The sequence below is a fragment of the Quercus suber genome, unplaced genomic scaffold (assembly GCF_002906115.3).
Source record: "Quercus suber isolate HL8 unplaced genomic scaffold, Cork oak 2.0 scaffold_211, whole genome shotgun sequence".
NCBI classification, from domain to species: Eukaryota; Viridiplantae; Streptophyta; class Magnoliopsida; order Fagales; family Fagaceae; genus Quercus; species Quercus suber.
The window spans coordinates 258,919-272,708 of record NW_027069669.1 but is presented as its reverse complement, the minus strand read 5'-3'; the positions used below and the strand labels follow the sequence as shown (position 1 = coordinate 272,708).

The following is a 13,790-nucleotide window of genomic DNA, read 5'->3' as shown; positions in this document are numbered from 1 at the left end:
AGAAACCGCCCCCAAGGCATGCAACCATGGTCTTCCCAAATCGCTGTATACGGAGAAAAAGCATCCACCACGATAAAATCTACCTCCACCGTATCTAACCCAGTCTGCACGGGTAACTAACCATTCCCAACGGGGTGACCGATTTGCCTTCGAATCCCACCAATGGGGAATTATATGTCGTCAAGTCTTCAGGTTTCAAATTCAGCCCCTTGAATAAGTCAGGGTACATTACCTCGGCGGCACTTCCATCGTCAACCATCACTCTCTTAACGTCATACCCTCCGATCCTAATCGTAACCACTAGAGCATCATCATGCGGCTGCATGGTTCCTCTCTTATCCTCCTCTGAAAAGCCCAACACCAACGAGGTGCAGGTCTGGCCCTCTTCGGCCTCGTGCCGGGGTCCTCCCCGAGCATTGAGATACAGACATTACCCTGGAAGGGCAAGACCCGGTCCTCCCCGGAGCAGCGAATATAACGTTTATCGTGCCCAAGGGAGGTCCTCTCGAGGCGTCCGCCTGAAACGCCGAGCCCACGTGACCTCCTCGGCCACCGGTGTGATGCAGGAGTTGGGTCAACTTTCCATCTTGCACCAACTGTTCTAAGTGATCCCACAGATTATTACAATCTTCGGTGATATGCCCGTGGTCTTGATGATACTGACAGTAGAGATTCCTATTACGCTTCGCAGGATCCCCCGCCATCTTGTTGGGCCACTTAAAGAACGGCTCGTTCTTTATCTTCTCCAAAACTCGTTGCACTGGTTCTCGGAACACGGCGCTAACCACCTGGGAGTTGGCAGGCCCCGACTGCCCCCCAAAGTCCCTCCGAGGTCGGTTGTTGTTGTACCGGTCCGGCCTGAAATCCCTCCTCTCTTGCGTTACCGCTTTAGCTTTCCCTCTGCCTTGCATCTGATCTTCCTCTACTCTTCGATATTTATCTATTCGATCCATAAGCTGACGTACACTAGTGACAGGCTTGCCGGTCAGGGACTTCCTCAGACCGTGCTCGGTTGGAAGACCCTCTTTAAAAGTATTCATGGCCACGTCATCGTGAGCCCCATCCACCTCGTTAAACATCTCCCAGTATCTGTCTGAGTAGGCTTTTAGGGTTTCCCCTTCTCGCATAGACATGGACAGTAGCGACCCCAAGGGCTGAACAACCCTTCTGCAGGTAATAAAGCGAGCGCCAAAGGCCTGAGTGAGTTTCTCAAAAGAGTCAATAGTGTTAGTTCTCAAGCCATTAAACCATCTCATTGCCACCGGACCCAGGCTAGACGGGAAAACCTTACACATCAAGGCTTCGTCCCTGGCATGAATAGCCATTCTCTGGCTGTAGTGACTAACATGTTCCACTGGGTCTGTCCGACCATTATAAATGGTGAACACAGGCTGGTGGAATCGTCGAGGGAGACTAGCGTCCTCAATATATCGTGTGAAAGGCGACTTAGAGACCTGATTCAAAGCCTTGTTCAAGGCATCATTCTCCTGACCCTGGCGAGTCGGACTTTTGCTTCTTCGCCTACGGTGATGTTCTTCCTCGCACGAAAAAGACTCACTGGGGGAGTTCTCGATCTCTGCCTGTAACTGGCGTCATCTGACTCCTCAGAAGAGTGCTTAGAGTCATGAGCCTTACGCCTTCGTCGTTCATATCGCAATTCCCTCTTCAACTTGTCGATCTCACGCTGCAGATTTCCTTCACTCCGTACAGGAGAAACATGGCCTTTCCCCCGGGAGCGGCTTCTATCTGTATGGGTTGTACGGGTACTTCCCTCGTGATCCTCTCCTTGTTCGCGGCCTATCGACGGATCGCCGTGCTGAGAGCCCCTAGACTCTGCTTGTTGTTGATTGGCGTTTGCTTGTTGCGGGCCCGCCAATGGTTGCTGCGGTACTCCCTCTTCCATCGTGAGTATCACACCTGCCCTTCCTTCTCAACAGATCAAGTTCTTCCCACAGACGGCGCCAATTGTAAGGACCCAATTTAAATTGAGTGTTGGGTTTTCAGCCCAATAAGCCCAAACAATAAATTTATAGAGTATGGGCTCAAGAACTAGTACTGTTTTTCAGGAAGGGTTCTACTCACCAAGTAATAAGGAATACTATTGATTCGCTCTATGAGGAAAAACTCTCCTCGGCCCTCTTTTAATTGGTCTGTTCTTCTCTCTCTCTTTTTCCTTTCTTCTTTTTCTGGTCCGAATCCCCCCGGTTTTCTTCGTTTCTACATTATATACTTCGTTTCTTTTTTTGTTTCCTTTGTACACGTGTAGTTCTTATCCTGGGGGCTCCTTTCTGTCCCATCTAGTCCCTACCGGAACCTTCAGCTTAGTGGTCATAAAGCTGTTTAGTTACTATTCAGGTATCACCTCCACATTAATGCGGCCAGAGTGTTAGGTGGACAGCATTTAATGAGGAGGTGATAGACTTTAGAAGATATTTTCTACCTTCTCCGACGCCTCTTTAAGCTATATCCAACTTCCAATTCAGCTACAACCTGGCAGAATCTTTTAGTCAGTACGAAGGTTACCTTCACCTCGGACTTTGTCGTCCTCGGACGTGTGCCATACCACTGTATATAACACCTATTTATACCTTTCATATCACCTATTTGACGTGAATAAAACTTCTTTAGGCTGTCCTCGGACAACTGCGTGTTCTCGGATCGGGCCTTTGGGCCCTGAGCCCAATTCTGAGGGCTACTATACCCTTTTTTAGATAACAGGCCCCACAATAACAATAAACCATATCGTATTCCTATAAAAGCACAAAAATACTTTCTCTCATTTGGCCATTAAAATTGCCCAAAAATTCTTCTCCTTGGCCATTGCACAAACTCGTTCTCTTCAGTTCTTTACATAGTAGTCTTCTTCATAAAAGTTTATAACCTCTCCCAACTTTTTACTCTATTCAAAGATTGCTTTCTGCTACAAATTTTTTTCGTTAAAATTTGAAAGATTTAATGATACATAATGTTTTTTTTAAAAGACCATAATCATATACATTGTTCAAGCTATGTTTTGAGATTTGTAAATTCACCATAGAAGTTTTCGAAAGGATTGTGTCTAAATGGAACTTCTGGAACTCGTAAAAGATCTGCATATATAAATCAAATTATATAACAACAATAATATGAAACATTTATCTAAACAATACTTTGAGTACCCTGCTTCCCCAACTATATTATTCTCGGCCTTGAAAAGCAATTCCACGTATGAGACACAGAGAGAGAGAGAGAGAGAGAGAGAGAGAGAGAGAGAGAGAGAGAGAGAGAGAGAGAGAGAGAAACCTTATCTCTCGGCCGGTTTGCCACTCCTATACATTGACCATAATTTTTTTCATTATACAACATATAGTTTAATGTATAGTAATTTGGTTTTTGAACTTTCTTTATAGTCATGAAAATTTAAGATCTCTCTCTCTCTGTTGGAATGGGGTTTTTTTTTTTTCTTTGGTTCTACTTTTAAAAACACTAATGGTGTGAAGGGGGGGGGGGGGGGGGGGGGGTGNTTAATTTCCACTAAGCTGTGGTCCGGAGGACCTGACATGACTTAGTTTCTGTTAATACTTCCATTCATAGTGTACTTAATTTCCACTAAGCTGTGGTCCGAGGACCTGACATGACTTAGTTTCTGTTTAATACTTCCATTCATAGTGTACTTAATTTCCACTAAGCTGTGGTCCGAGGACCTGACATGACTTAGTTTCTGTTTAATACTTCCATTCATAGTGTAAACGCATATTGCAGAAGCAGGATAAACTAAAGGGAAAGTAAAACATAACTTGTTAATAATAATACCTTCTTAAGTTACTTACATTCCAGGGATGGAGTATGGTTTTTTCATCTAAATCTTCTAAGTAGTAAGCCCCTATCCCCGCAACAGATGTAATACGATATGGCCCCTCCCAATTGGGTCCCAACTTTCCCCAGGCTGGGTTTTTGGTATTTCCCAAGACTTTCCTTAACACTAAGTCACCCGGAGATAACGGCCTTAATCTGACATTGGCATCATAACCCTGCTTTAGCTTGTGCTGGTAGTATGCTAGCTGAACCATAGCTTTTTCTCGTCGCTCATCTATTAAGTCTAGACTTTTTCTTAGCAGCTCATCATTCCCGTCCGGGGTGAAATTACTGGTTTTCAATGTCGGAAAGCCAGTTTCGATAGGTATCACCGCCTCAGCCCCATACGTCATCGAAAATGGGGTCTCCCCTGTTGATCGTCGGGGCGTCGTCCTATACGACCAGAGAACATGCGGGAGTTCTTCCACCCACTTTCCCTTCGCCTCATCCAACCTTTTCTTAAGTCCGCCCACTATGACTTTGTTGACGGCCTCAGCTTGCCCATTTCCCTGTGGATAGGCTGGGGTAGAGTACCTATTCTTTATCCCCAAGTCGGCACAGTATTTTCTGAAAGCTTTGCTATCGAATTGCAGACCGTTGTCCGAGATAAGAGCTTGAGGGACCCCAAACCGGGTAATGATGTTCCTTAGCAGGAATCTCTTGACGTCAACATCCCTGATGTTAGCCAAAGGCTCAGCTTCAACCCACTTCGTAAAATAATCCGTTCCAACCAGCAGGTACTTCTTATTTCCCACTGCTCTAGGGAAATGGCCAACAATATCCAAGCCCCACTGCGCGAAAGGCCAAGGACTAGAAAGAGGATTAAGGACTCCTCCAGGCTGATGAATATTCGGTGCGAACCTTTGGCATTGATCGCATTTCCTCACATATTCTTGCGCTTCCCTCTACATGCCTGGCCACCAGTAACCTTGGGTGATTGCCCTATGAGACAAAGACCTCCCTCCAGTGTGACTGCCACAAATTCCTTCATGTAGCTCTTCTAGCAGATCCTCTGACGCTTCAGGGCGTACACAAAGCAGATAAGGTCCAGAGTAAGAGCGCTTATACAGCTTCTTATCCTCGGATAGCCAAAATCGGGGAGCCTTTCTCCGTATCTTTTCTGCTTCTGACTTATCCTCGAGCAGTGTATCCTTCTCGAGGAATAGTATTATAGGATCCATCCAGTTACGCGACGAATTGACCTGATTGACTTGTAGCGTTTCTGTCGCTCCTCGGGTAGGTGTGCCCAAGTCCTCGATCATGATCATCCGAGGTAAATGTTGAGCCGAGGAAGTGGCCAGGGTGGCCAGAGAATCCGCGTGGGTATTTCCACTCCTACAGACATGGGTTACTTTAAAAAATTCAAACTTAGCTTGCATACGCCTAACCTGGCTCAAGTATTCCTGCATTCTTGCATCTCGAGCTTCTAGCTCTCCTTTGACCTGGCCCACCACAAGCCCCGAATCCGAGAAGATTTCCACAGACTTTCCACCCAATTTATCGACCATTGCCATTCCTGCTAGTAAGGCTTCGTATTCCGCTTCATTATTAGTGGCTGAGAATCCCAGCCTAAGAGACTTTTCGATACGACTTCCTTGGGGGATATCAATACAAGTCCTATTCCCGACCCCCGCTGATTCGTTGCCCCATCCACATATACCGTCCAGAGTAAGACAGGTTGAGCGGAAATGAGGCCAACCAATTTTTCATCCATGCCACCTGGGCCGGTCTCTGTCTCTTCAGGTCCTTCAGCAAACTCGGCTACTAGATCGGCGAGCACCTGACCCTTTACGGAAGTGCGGGGCATGTACTTGACATCAAAAGCTCCTAAAATTGTGCCCCACTTGGCAACCCTACCAGTTAGTCTACACTTCGAAGTACTGCTTTGATCGGATATTGAGTCAGGACAACCACTGTGTGCGCCTGAAAATAATGGGGAAGTTTTCTGGTGGCGTGCACTACTGCTAAGATGGCCTTTTCTAATGGCAGGTAGCGTACCTCAGCCTCGTGAAGAGATTTACTCACATAATAGACCGGCCGTTGACTCCGTTGTCCACTCGTATCAGAACAAAACTAATCGCGTGAGTGGTGATCGCCAGGTAGGAAAAAAGAACTTCGTCTACCTCGGGGCTAGACATAATGGGTGGCCGAGATAGATACTCCTTCAGCTGCTGAAATGCTAAATCACACTCCTCGGTCCATTCATATCCTTTCCACTTGTGGAGCAGTAAGAAGAAAGGCCTGCACCTATCCGCCGATCTGGATATGAATCTGTTCAAGGCGGCGGTCATCCCGGTCAGTCTCTGGACCTCCTTGGGATTCCGAGGTGGCTGCAGGTTAACAATGGCTCTAATCTGGTCGGGGTTGACTTCAATTCCCCTATGAGTTACCATTAACCTAGGAATTTACCTGAACTTACCCCAAATGAGCATTTGGATGCGTTCAGTCGCAATTTATGCCTCCTTAATATCTCAAAAGTGTGGTTAAGGTCCGCCACGTGCTCGGCCACTACCTTACTCTTCACGACCATATCATCAATGTAAATCTCAATGTTTCTACCCAGTTGCTGCTCAAACATTTTCGTCATCATTCTCTGGTAGGTAGACCCCGCGTTCTTCAATCCGAAGGGCATTACCTTATAATGATAGTTTCCAGTGGGAGTGAGAAAAGCAGTCTTCTCCTGGTCTTCCAACGCGAGTGGGATCTGATGGTAGCCTTGGAAGGCGTCCAAAAAACTCATTCGAGGATGACCCACTGTAGCATCCACCAACTGATCTATACGGGGCATGGGAAAAGGATCTTTTGGCACGCTCTGTTCAGATCTGTAAAATCAACACACACACGCCACTTTCCATTTTTCTTTTTCACTACGACTGTATTGGCTAGCCACTGAGGATAAAATACCGGACCACAGCTTAGTGGAAATTAAGTACACTATGAATGGAAGTATTAAACAGAAACTAAGTCATGTCAGGTCCTCGGACCACAGCTTAGTGGAAATTAAGTACACTATGAATGGAAGTATTAACAGAAACTAAGTCATGTCAGGTCCTCGGACCACAGCTTAGTGGAAATTAAGTACACTATGAATGGAAGTATTAAACAGAAACTAAGTCATGTCAGGTCCTCGGACCACAGCTTAATGGAAATTGAGTACACTATAAACCGTAAAAGTACCTCTCTGGATGAATCATAAAGGTACTATCCTAGGTAAGTGTAATCCTCTAATGAATGTTATAAAGAGCCTTTATAAAGCTGCGAAGGTCATCACTATGATTCTGGGTATGAAGTTTTGATTCTTCCCTATCGTATTAACTTTTATCCTTCTTACAACCCGAAACCATAAGACCAATGGATAAACAAACGAAAGTAATAAAGAGTAACCATGCATAAAATTATATAGATAATAGACGAAAATTTTGGAGGTCTCTTATAACTTGCAAAAAAAAAAAAATAAATAAAAAAAAAATAAAAATATATATATTCAGAGAATTAATTACAAATAGCTATTTGGTCAACTTTATTTGAAGCTTGGGAGGAAGCGTATCTCATACCCACTGTCGAGGGAATCTTGTACTTAGCCCTAAATGATTCCATTTGCTCCTCGGAATCGACCAGATACTTAAATCTACCCATCTTCTAGCAATAGAAAAATTAATACAGAAAATGAAAAAGTAGAGAAAGGTAAAGAAACTTACAGGTGTGGAAAATGAGCTCCTCGGACGGACTCTTGGTATTTATGAGAGTATAGAATAATGAGAGAAAGACAGATTCAATGAATACGTGCTGAGAGAGAGTAATCTGTAACTGAAAAAAGATTTGATTTGAAAGGCACTTTACGAGGGCACAGAAAAAAGGAGCGGGAAAAGCCCCGCCCATAAATGCAAAGTATCCCCCACCGTTAGATTTGCATCAGGTCGTTGAACGTGTGGGACAGCAGAGCAGTTACCATTTAATAATAGCGTGCCCATAACGCCGAAGCGTCAGGAGCGCGCCTTGGGCAAACAAAAAGACATTCTGAAAGTGGGGGAAACCTACGAATTAAATGAGGGCTGGATATCAAAATCTCCTTTTTTCCGAGATGGCAAAAAACGAGATTTTGAGGGGCTATTGTGGGGCCTGTTATCTAAAAAAGGGTATAGTAGCCCTCAGAATTGGGCTCAGGGCCCAAAGGCCCGATCCGAGAACACGCAGTTGTCCGAGGACAGCCTAAAGAAGTTTTATTCACGTCAAATAGGTGATATGAAAGGTATAAATAGGTGTTATATACAGTGGTATGGCACACATCCGAGGACGACAAAGTCCGAGGTGAAGGTAACCTTCGTACTGACTAAAAGATTCTGCCAGGTTGTAGCTGAATTGGAAGTTGGATATAGCTTAAAGAGGCGTCGGAGAAGGTAGAAAATATCTTCTAAAGTCTATCACCTCCTCATTAAATGCTGTCCACCTAACACTCTGGCCGCATTAATGTGGAGGTGATACCTGGATAGTAACTAAACAGCTTTATGACCACTAAGCTGAAGGTTCCGGTAGGGACTAGATGGGACAGAAAGGAGCCCCCAGGATAAGAACTACACGTGTACAAAGGAAACAAAAAAAGAAACGAAGTATATAATGTAGAAACGAAGAAAACCGGGGGGGATTCGGACCAGAAAAAGAAGAAAGGAAAAAGAGAGAGAGAAGAACAGACCAATTAAAAGAGGGCCGATGAGAGTTTTTCCTCATAGAGCGAATCAATAGTATTCCTTATTACTTGGTGAGTAGAACCCTTCCTGAAAAACAGTACTAGTTCTTGAGCCCATACTCTATAAATTTATTGTTTGGGCTTATTGGGCTGAAAACCCAACACTCAATTTAAATTGGGTCCTTACAGTTATCACATATTGAAGACATCATGTAAATTTTTTGTTATTTGGTTGATATTTGTACTAGGATTTGAAGAAGTTAAAATTTTATATTAAACAATTTTAAAAGTTAAGATGCTTTAATTTGTTAAATTTTTAATCATATAGTGGGGAGGAGGAGGTGGAGTAAGAACCAATTGCTTAATAATTTTTCTCCTCTCTTATCAGTTATCCTTATTTATGAACACATTAAAATCCAAAGTAGGAGTGTACACAATTTTGTGTTATTTTGCTTTATTCAACTATTATTTGATAAAATGTCATTTTTTATTATTAAAAGATAGAAAATAAAAATTCATTGGAGAATAGAAGAGTCAAAAAATGTAACGTTAAGATATGGTTTTTCACATAATATTTATGTTGGCTTTATTCCATGACAAAAAGTATTGTAATTGCATTAATTTATTTCCTTAAATTTTGTGGGATTTATTTGTAATGGGTTTAATACTAAGTTGGTGAAGATTTCTCAAGAAAGTTGATCTCGTGACTTGGCTTGCGATTGGATTGCAGCACCCGCAGAAGGCTATGTGAGGAGCACATGAGAAAGTTCAACAGTCAGTGTGTTTCACGAGTCACTCGCGACTTGGCCAACCCGCGAGATAATCGCGAGATACACTGACTAGCTAGGTTTTACGTGTGACTATTCCTCTTCTTTACCTTACTATATATACCCTCATTACCTACAAAATTGTAAGGAGGTTATTCAGAAGAAAACCCTAGATAGGTTTTTACAACATACCCACCTTGTTAGAGAGAGCTACTCATCCTCAAGGGAGAAATTCTTGTAATATCTTCTCCTCCCCTCTTCCATTGTTATACATTGAGAGGAGATTTGTACCTAAACACAACCCACACATATTCAGAGTGTAGAGAGTGATTTGGAACTTGGAAAGCATTGGAGATTTGCCAAAATAAGCCAGTGAGGCTTGGTGGATGCAATTGGGTAATATTACGAGATTCGGGAAGCTAGTGAAGACAAGACTCTAAGAAGTCCGTTGGTAGCTGGACCTTGGAGGGCTCAAGTACTTTAGGTAGATTAGGCTTGAAGAGTCTTTTCGGTATCTTTCTATTACAACTTATTCACTAGTGGATCATTTCGACTTGGAGGGTCGCGTAACGAGTTTTTCGGTTTCCTCTTCAATAATATGTCTTTGTGTTATCTTGTGTTTGCATCTCTCTTCTCTTAATTTTTAAGCTTACCTTTTATTGTTTATAGTATTTGCTTATGCCTTAGAGAGTTGTTTCGGTTATTGCGTATCATTTACTATTGTTTCGCACTTAGATAAGTTAGAGTAAAAGCAATTAAGCCGTGTTTTTAAAATTGAGGGTTTAAACAAGTTATAATGTTTTACACTATTTGAGCTTTAATTCATATAATAATTTCAAATGTGTGTTGCTTCTTAATATTTTCAAAGATATTAAAGTATAGACTAGTCTCTTTGTGCTTTGGTTCTTAACATTTTTAAAGACATTAACTATAGACTAGCATCTTTGCGCACACTATGCGCATGCTTAGAGGCTCTTATATTATTTAAATGTTAATAGTTTCTATTCATCATAATTCGTAGTTGATGCATTTTCCAACTACAAAACACCTAAGAGTGATAAGATGTAGCACAAAAAAATCAATACACCAATAAAAGCATAAATCTCATCACACTTCTAGGTGTTTTTGTGAGCGTAAAATGCATTAACCACAAATTATGATGAATGGAAACTATTAACATTTTAAAAAAGTAGAAGAGCCTATGCGTGTGTGAAGAAGCTAGCTTCATGACACTCTTGGCTCCTAGTTAATAAGTACACCTAATATACACGCACAATTTGCATTTGTACATTACATTTAAAACTACTCACGTCTCCCATTTTGTGTTCAATTATACAGTCATATACGTGTTCTTTTGAGAGTAATAATACAATTTGTGTTAGTATCAGAACATTTAACATTCATTAGGATAAATACGACACTTAGAGCATTAGCATCAGGTGTTCTAAATGCTAAAAATTTAGCATTTAGCACACCATACACCAAAAACCTACCACCATTTGATGCTTCAAATGCTAAAGAATTTAGCATTGAGCTACAAGACCATTCTATGAACAGAATTGTATAGTAGAAAATACTATAACTTATATATTTATTATTTTCTCTCTCTGTGTCTCTTAACTCTATCCTCTCTCTCCTCTCTTCTTTCTCTCATGACCAGTCCTCCATCAAACGCCATTGCTCATCACAACTCCAAAAACCCCTATGACCGATCATCTCCACTATTTTTTTTTAGTCACTCACAGTGGTGGGTATTGGGAAATTTTTCAAATTGGATTTATGGGTTTTTTGTCATTTTGGTTTTGGGTTGTGGTTTTTGTTGTTGTGGGTTCTATATGCAATATATGGTGGTAGTGGTTGGGGTTTTGTATGGTGTTGTTGGTAGGTATTTTGGCCGTTGGTGGTTGTGAATTTGGTAATGAGTTTGTTGTAGGTATTTGGCCGGATTGATTGGGCTTGTTTTGTATTTTGGGTTGTGGAGATGTAGTGGTTGTGGCAGTGGTTGTTGGTTGGTGGCCACTGATGTGGCCCACTTGGTTATGGTTTGTATTAGGTTGAGTTTTGAGTTAATTTTATTTTAATGTATTATATGTATAATTTTAATATATTGAATTGAGGAATAGAAGATGTACATTTTTAGACCCCTTAAACACAAATAAATTAACCTAGTTATTTAGCTAAGTGATTAACTTAGGTAAATTATTTAGATCTAGGTTAACACAGATAAATCATATCATTGAAACAATGTAGAAAATAAATAACACAATGATATGATAACTCAGGAAAACCAAATCGGTAAAAAACTTGAGGAGGATTTAACTTAACTATCTTCAAGGTAAAACAAATCCACTATAAAAGAATTGAAGTTTACACAATAACGACTTAAACCACTAACATCCTATTGCTACCTCGAGTAGAAAACTTACTACTACGACCACATGACAGCTCTGAGTCCATGGACTACTTCTTTCTTGGATTCATAACAGCCACAAGTACTCCTACTTGTGATATTCTTTAAGCTCTTTATGCAGCAACTGAACCGATCATCAACCTCTTGACATAATCTTAATTTTTGATAACCCTAAGTATATGTGAAGGCAAACACCTCGAGATCTCACAAAAGATTCACATACATAGCATAAACAACAATAATAAAATGTGGCTAGAGTTTTTCCTTTTATACTTGAACAATACATAAAACCCTACACGTCATATGGGCTTGAGCTGAGTTGGAAAATTCTACAGAAAAACAATATGCACGAGCTTCGATCGGTCAAGTCTAATTTTCGATCGATCGAGCCAGACAGATTTACTCAATAAATCCTACAGTACTCTCGATTCCAGCTTTACACATAAACATACTTTGAGCAAGTATAAAACAAGACTAAACGTTTTGATCATGGTTTGCCAACATTACAAAATGAAGTTCTAATATATTTAAACCTTAAGTCTTAGAACTTAACAAACTCCCCATTTGACAATCCATGACAAAACACTTAATAAACAAAATGCTAAAATTTACAAAAATAATAGCCCATTACAATATAATTGCTCAACAAAAATAATTCACCCTAACTACTATCTATCAGTTGCAAGTATAGATAGCAGCACGATTGAATCAACCTGTATATTCCTGTAATACTTAACAAATACATAAATGCATGTGTGAAAAATACAAGTAAAACAAAATAAATTCTTGATTTCACATAACATAAACTACAAGACATATATCATGAATAACCTCATAAATATAAATCAATAATCAATGTAGCACAATGTGAAATAAGAAACAGTAATAAAAAAACAAGATGTCTCCCCTTATCATATACAACTCATAAAAACTAAAGAAATCAAAGTAAATACATCATGAGCCAAAATAAGTACAAAGTGAAGCACCTAGATATAATCTAAAGCTCCAAAGCTCCAATACAACAAAAAAAAAATCTCCCCCTATCTCCATCTATCTCCATCCATATGTACTCTCCCTTTTTGTGACGAATTGCCAAAGGGCAATCAAGACTCATCATCAAAAGGAGGTGGTGGAGTTGACCGTCTAAAACTCGCCAACTTTGCATGTAAAACCTGAAACTCTGTGAGAATGTCCACCAAAAGCTGACTATGAGCCGCCTGAATGGTCATGACAGTGTCCAACATACGACGAATGCTGGAATTATCCAAAGTAGAAGGTGGAGGAGCAGCAGTAGCAGTTGGATCAATGAACGCATCAATAGCCAGATCACCTATGGAAGGAGGAGGAGAAGGAGACGTAACACCTGAAGAGGAAGAATCTACTTTAGTTTGTTTAGAGCTAGCTCGCATCTGAGCAACCCTTTGCCTAAGGAAGGTAGCACCTATAGGAGCAATGATATGTACGAGCTCAGAAGCTGGAAACTCATCTAAACCTAGATGCAACAAAATACGATGAATAAAAACTGGAAAGAACAGAGCATAAGCAGAAGAACTACTCCTATGAACCTCAACCAAAGAATGAATGAAAAGATGAGAAAAACTCATAGAAGCATTTGTGACAAGAGCATACAAAAATGCACATCTCTCGATAGGAATAGTATGCAAATGAGAGATGGGCCAGATAGAATGACAAGAAATTCGAAAAAAGAGATAATGAATCTCGGTCAACTCATGAGAGGTGATCCAAGGATCAGAACCCCACTGGATAGAAGATCTAGTAAGATATGACATAATGTCATCTAGGGAAGGAGACACGTCATAAGGATAGACGAGATGCTGGGCCTTAGGCACCCCAAGAGCAGAGGCCACTACCGTAGGAGTAATAGTATACTCTTCACCCCTTATCCAACTTTTCATAAACTGAGTGTTGGAATCATTGGAGTGGACAGAGAGGTTCGAATAGAACTCTCTGATTAAGGTAGCTAGAGGAGGATGGTCAACATCCAACAAAGGCAACCACCCCCTACTCTCAAAGTTTCTTCTAAGAATGTTTAGCTTCTCATACGTCTTTTGGTTTTTCTCACTCAGAAACCTCT

At 41.2% G+C, this 13,790-nt stretch overlaps 1 protein-coding gene across 1 annotated transcript; it reads right to left on the bottom strand.

The window, feature by feature from the left end:
• Positions 1–335: 335 nt before the first annotated feature.
• On the bottom strand, positions 336–1,325 carry LOC136070116 (uncharacterized). Its single transcript, XM_065779545.1, has one exon. The coding sequence runs from the start codon at positions 1,323–1,325 to the stop codon at positions 336–338; it is 990 nt and encodes a 329-aa protein (XP_065635617.1).
• Positions 1,326–13,790: the final 12,465 nt, after the last annotated feature.

What these genes read in the sequence shown, in the direction of transcription:
- LOC136070116 (XM_065779545.1), bottom strand. Translation starts at nt 1,325, where the DNA reads ATGGCTATTCATGCCAGGGACGAAGCCTTGATGTGTAAGGTTTTCCCG.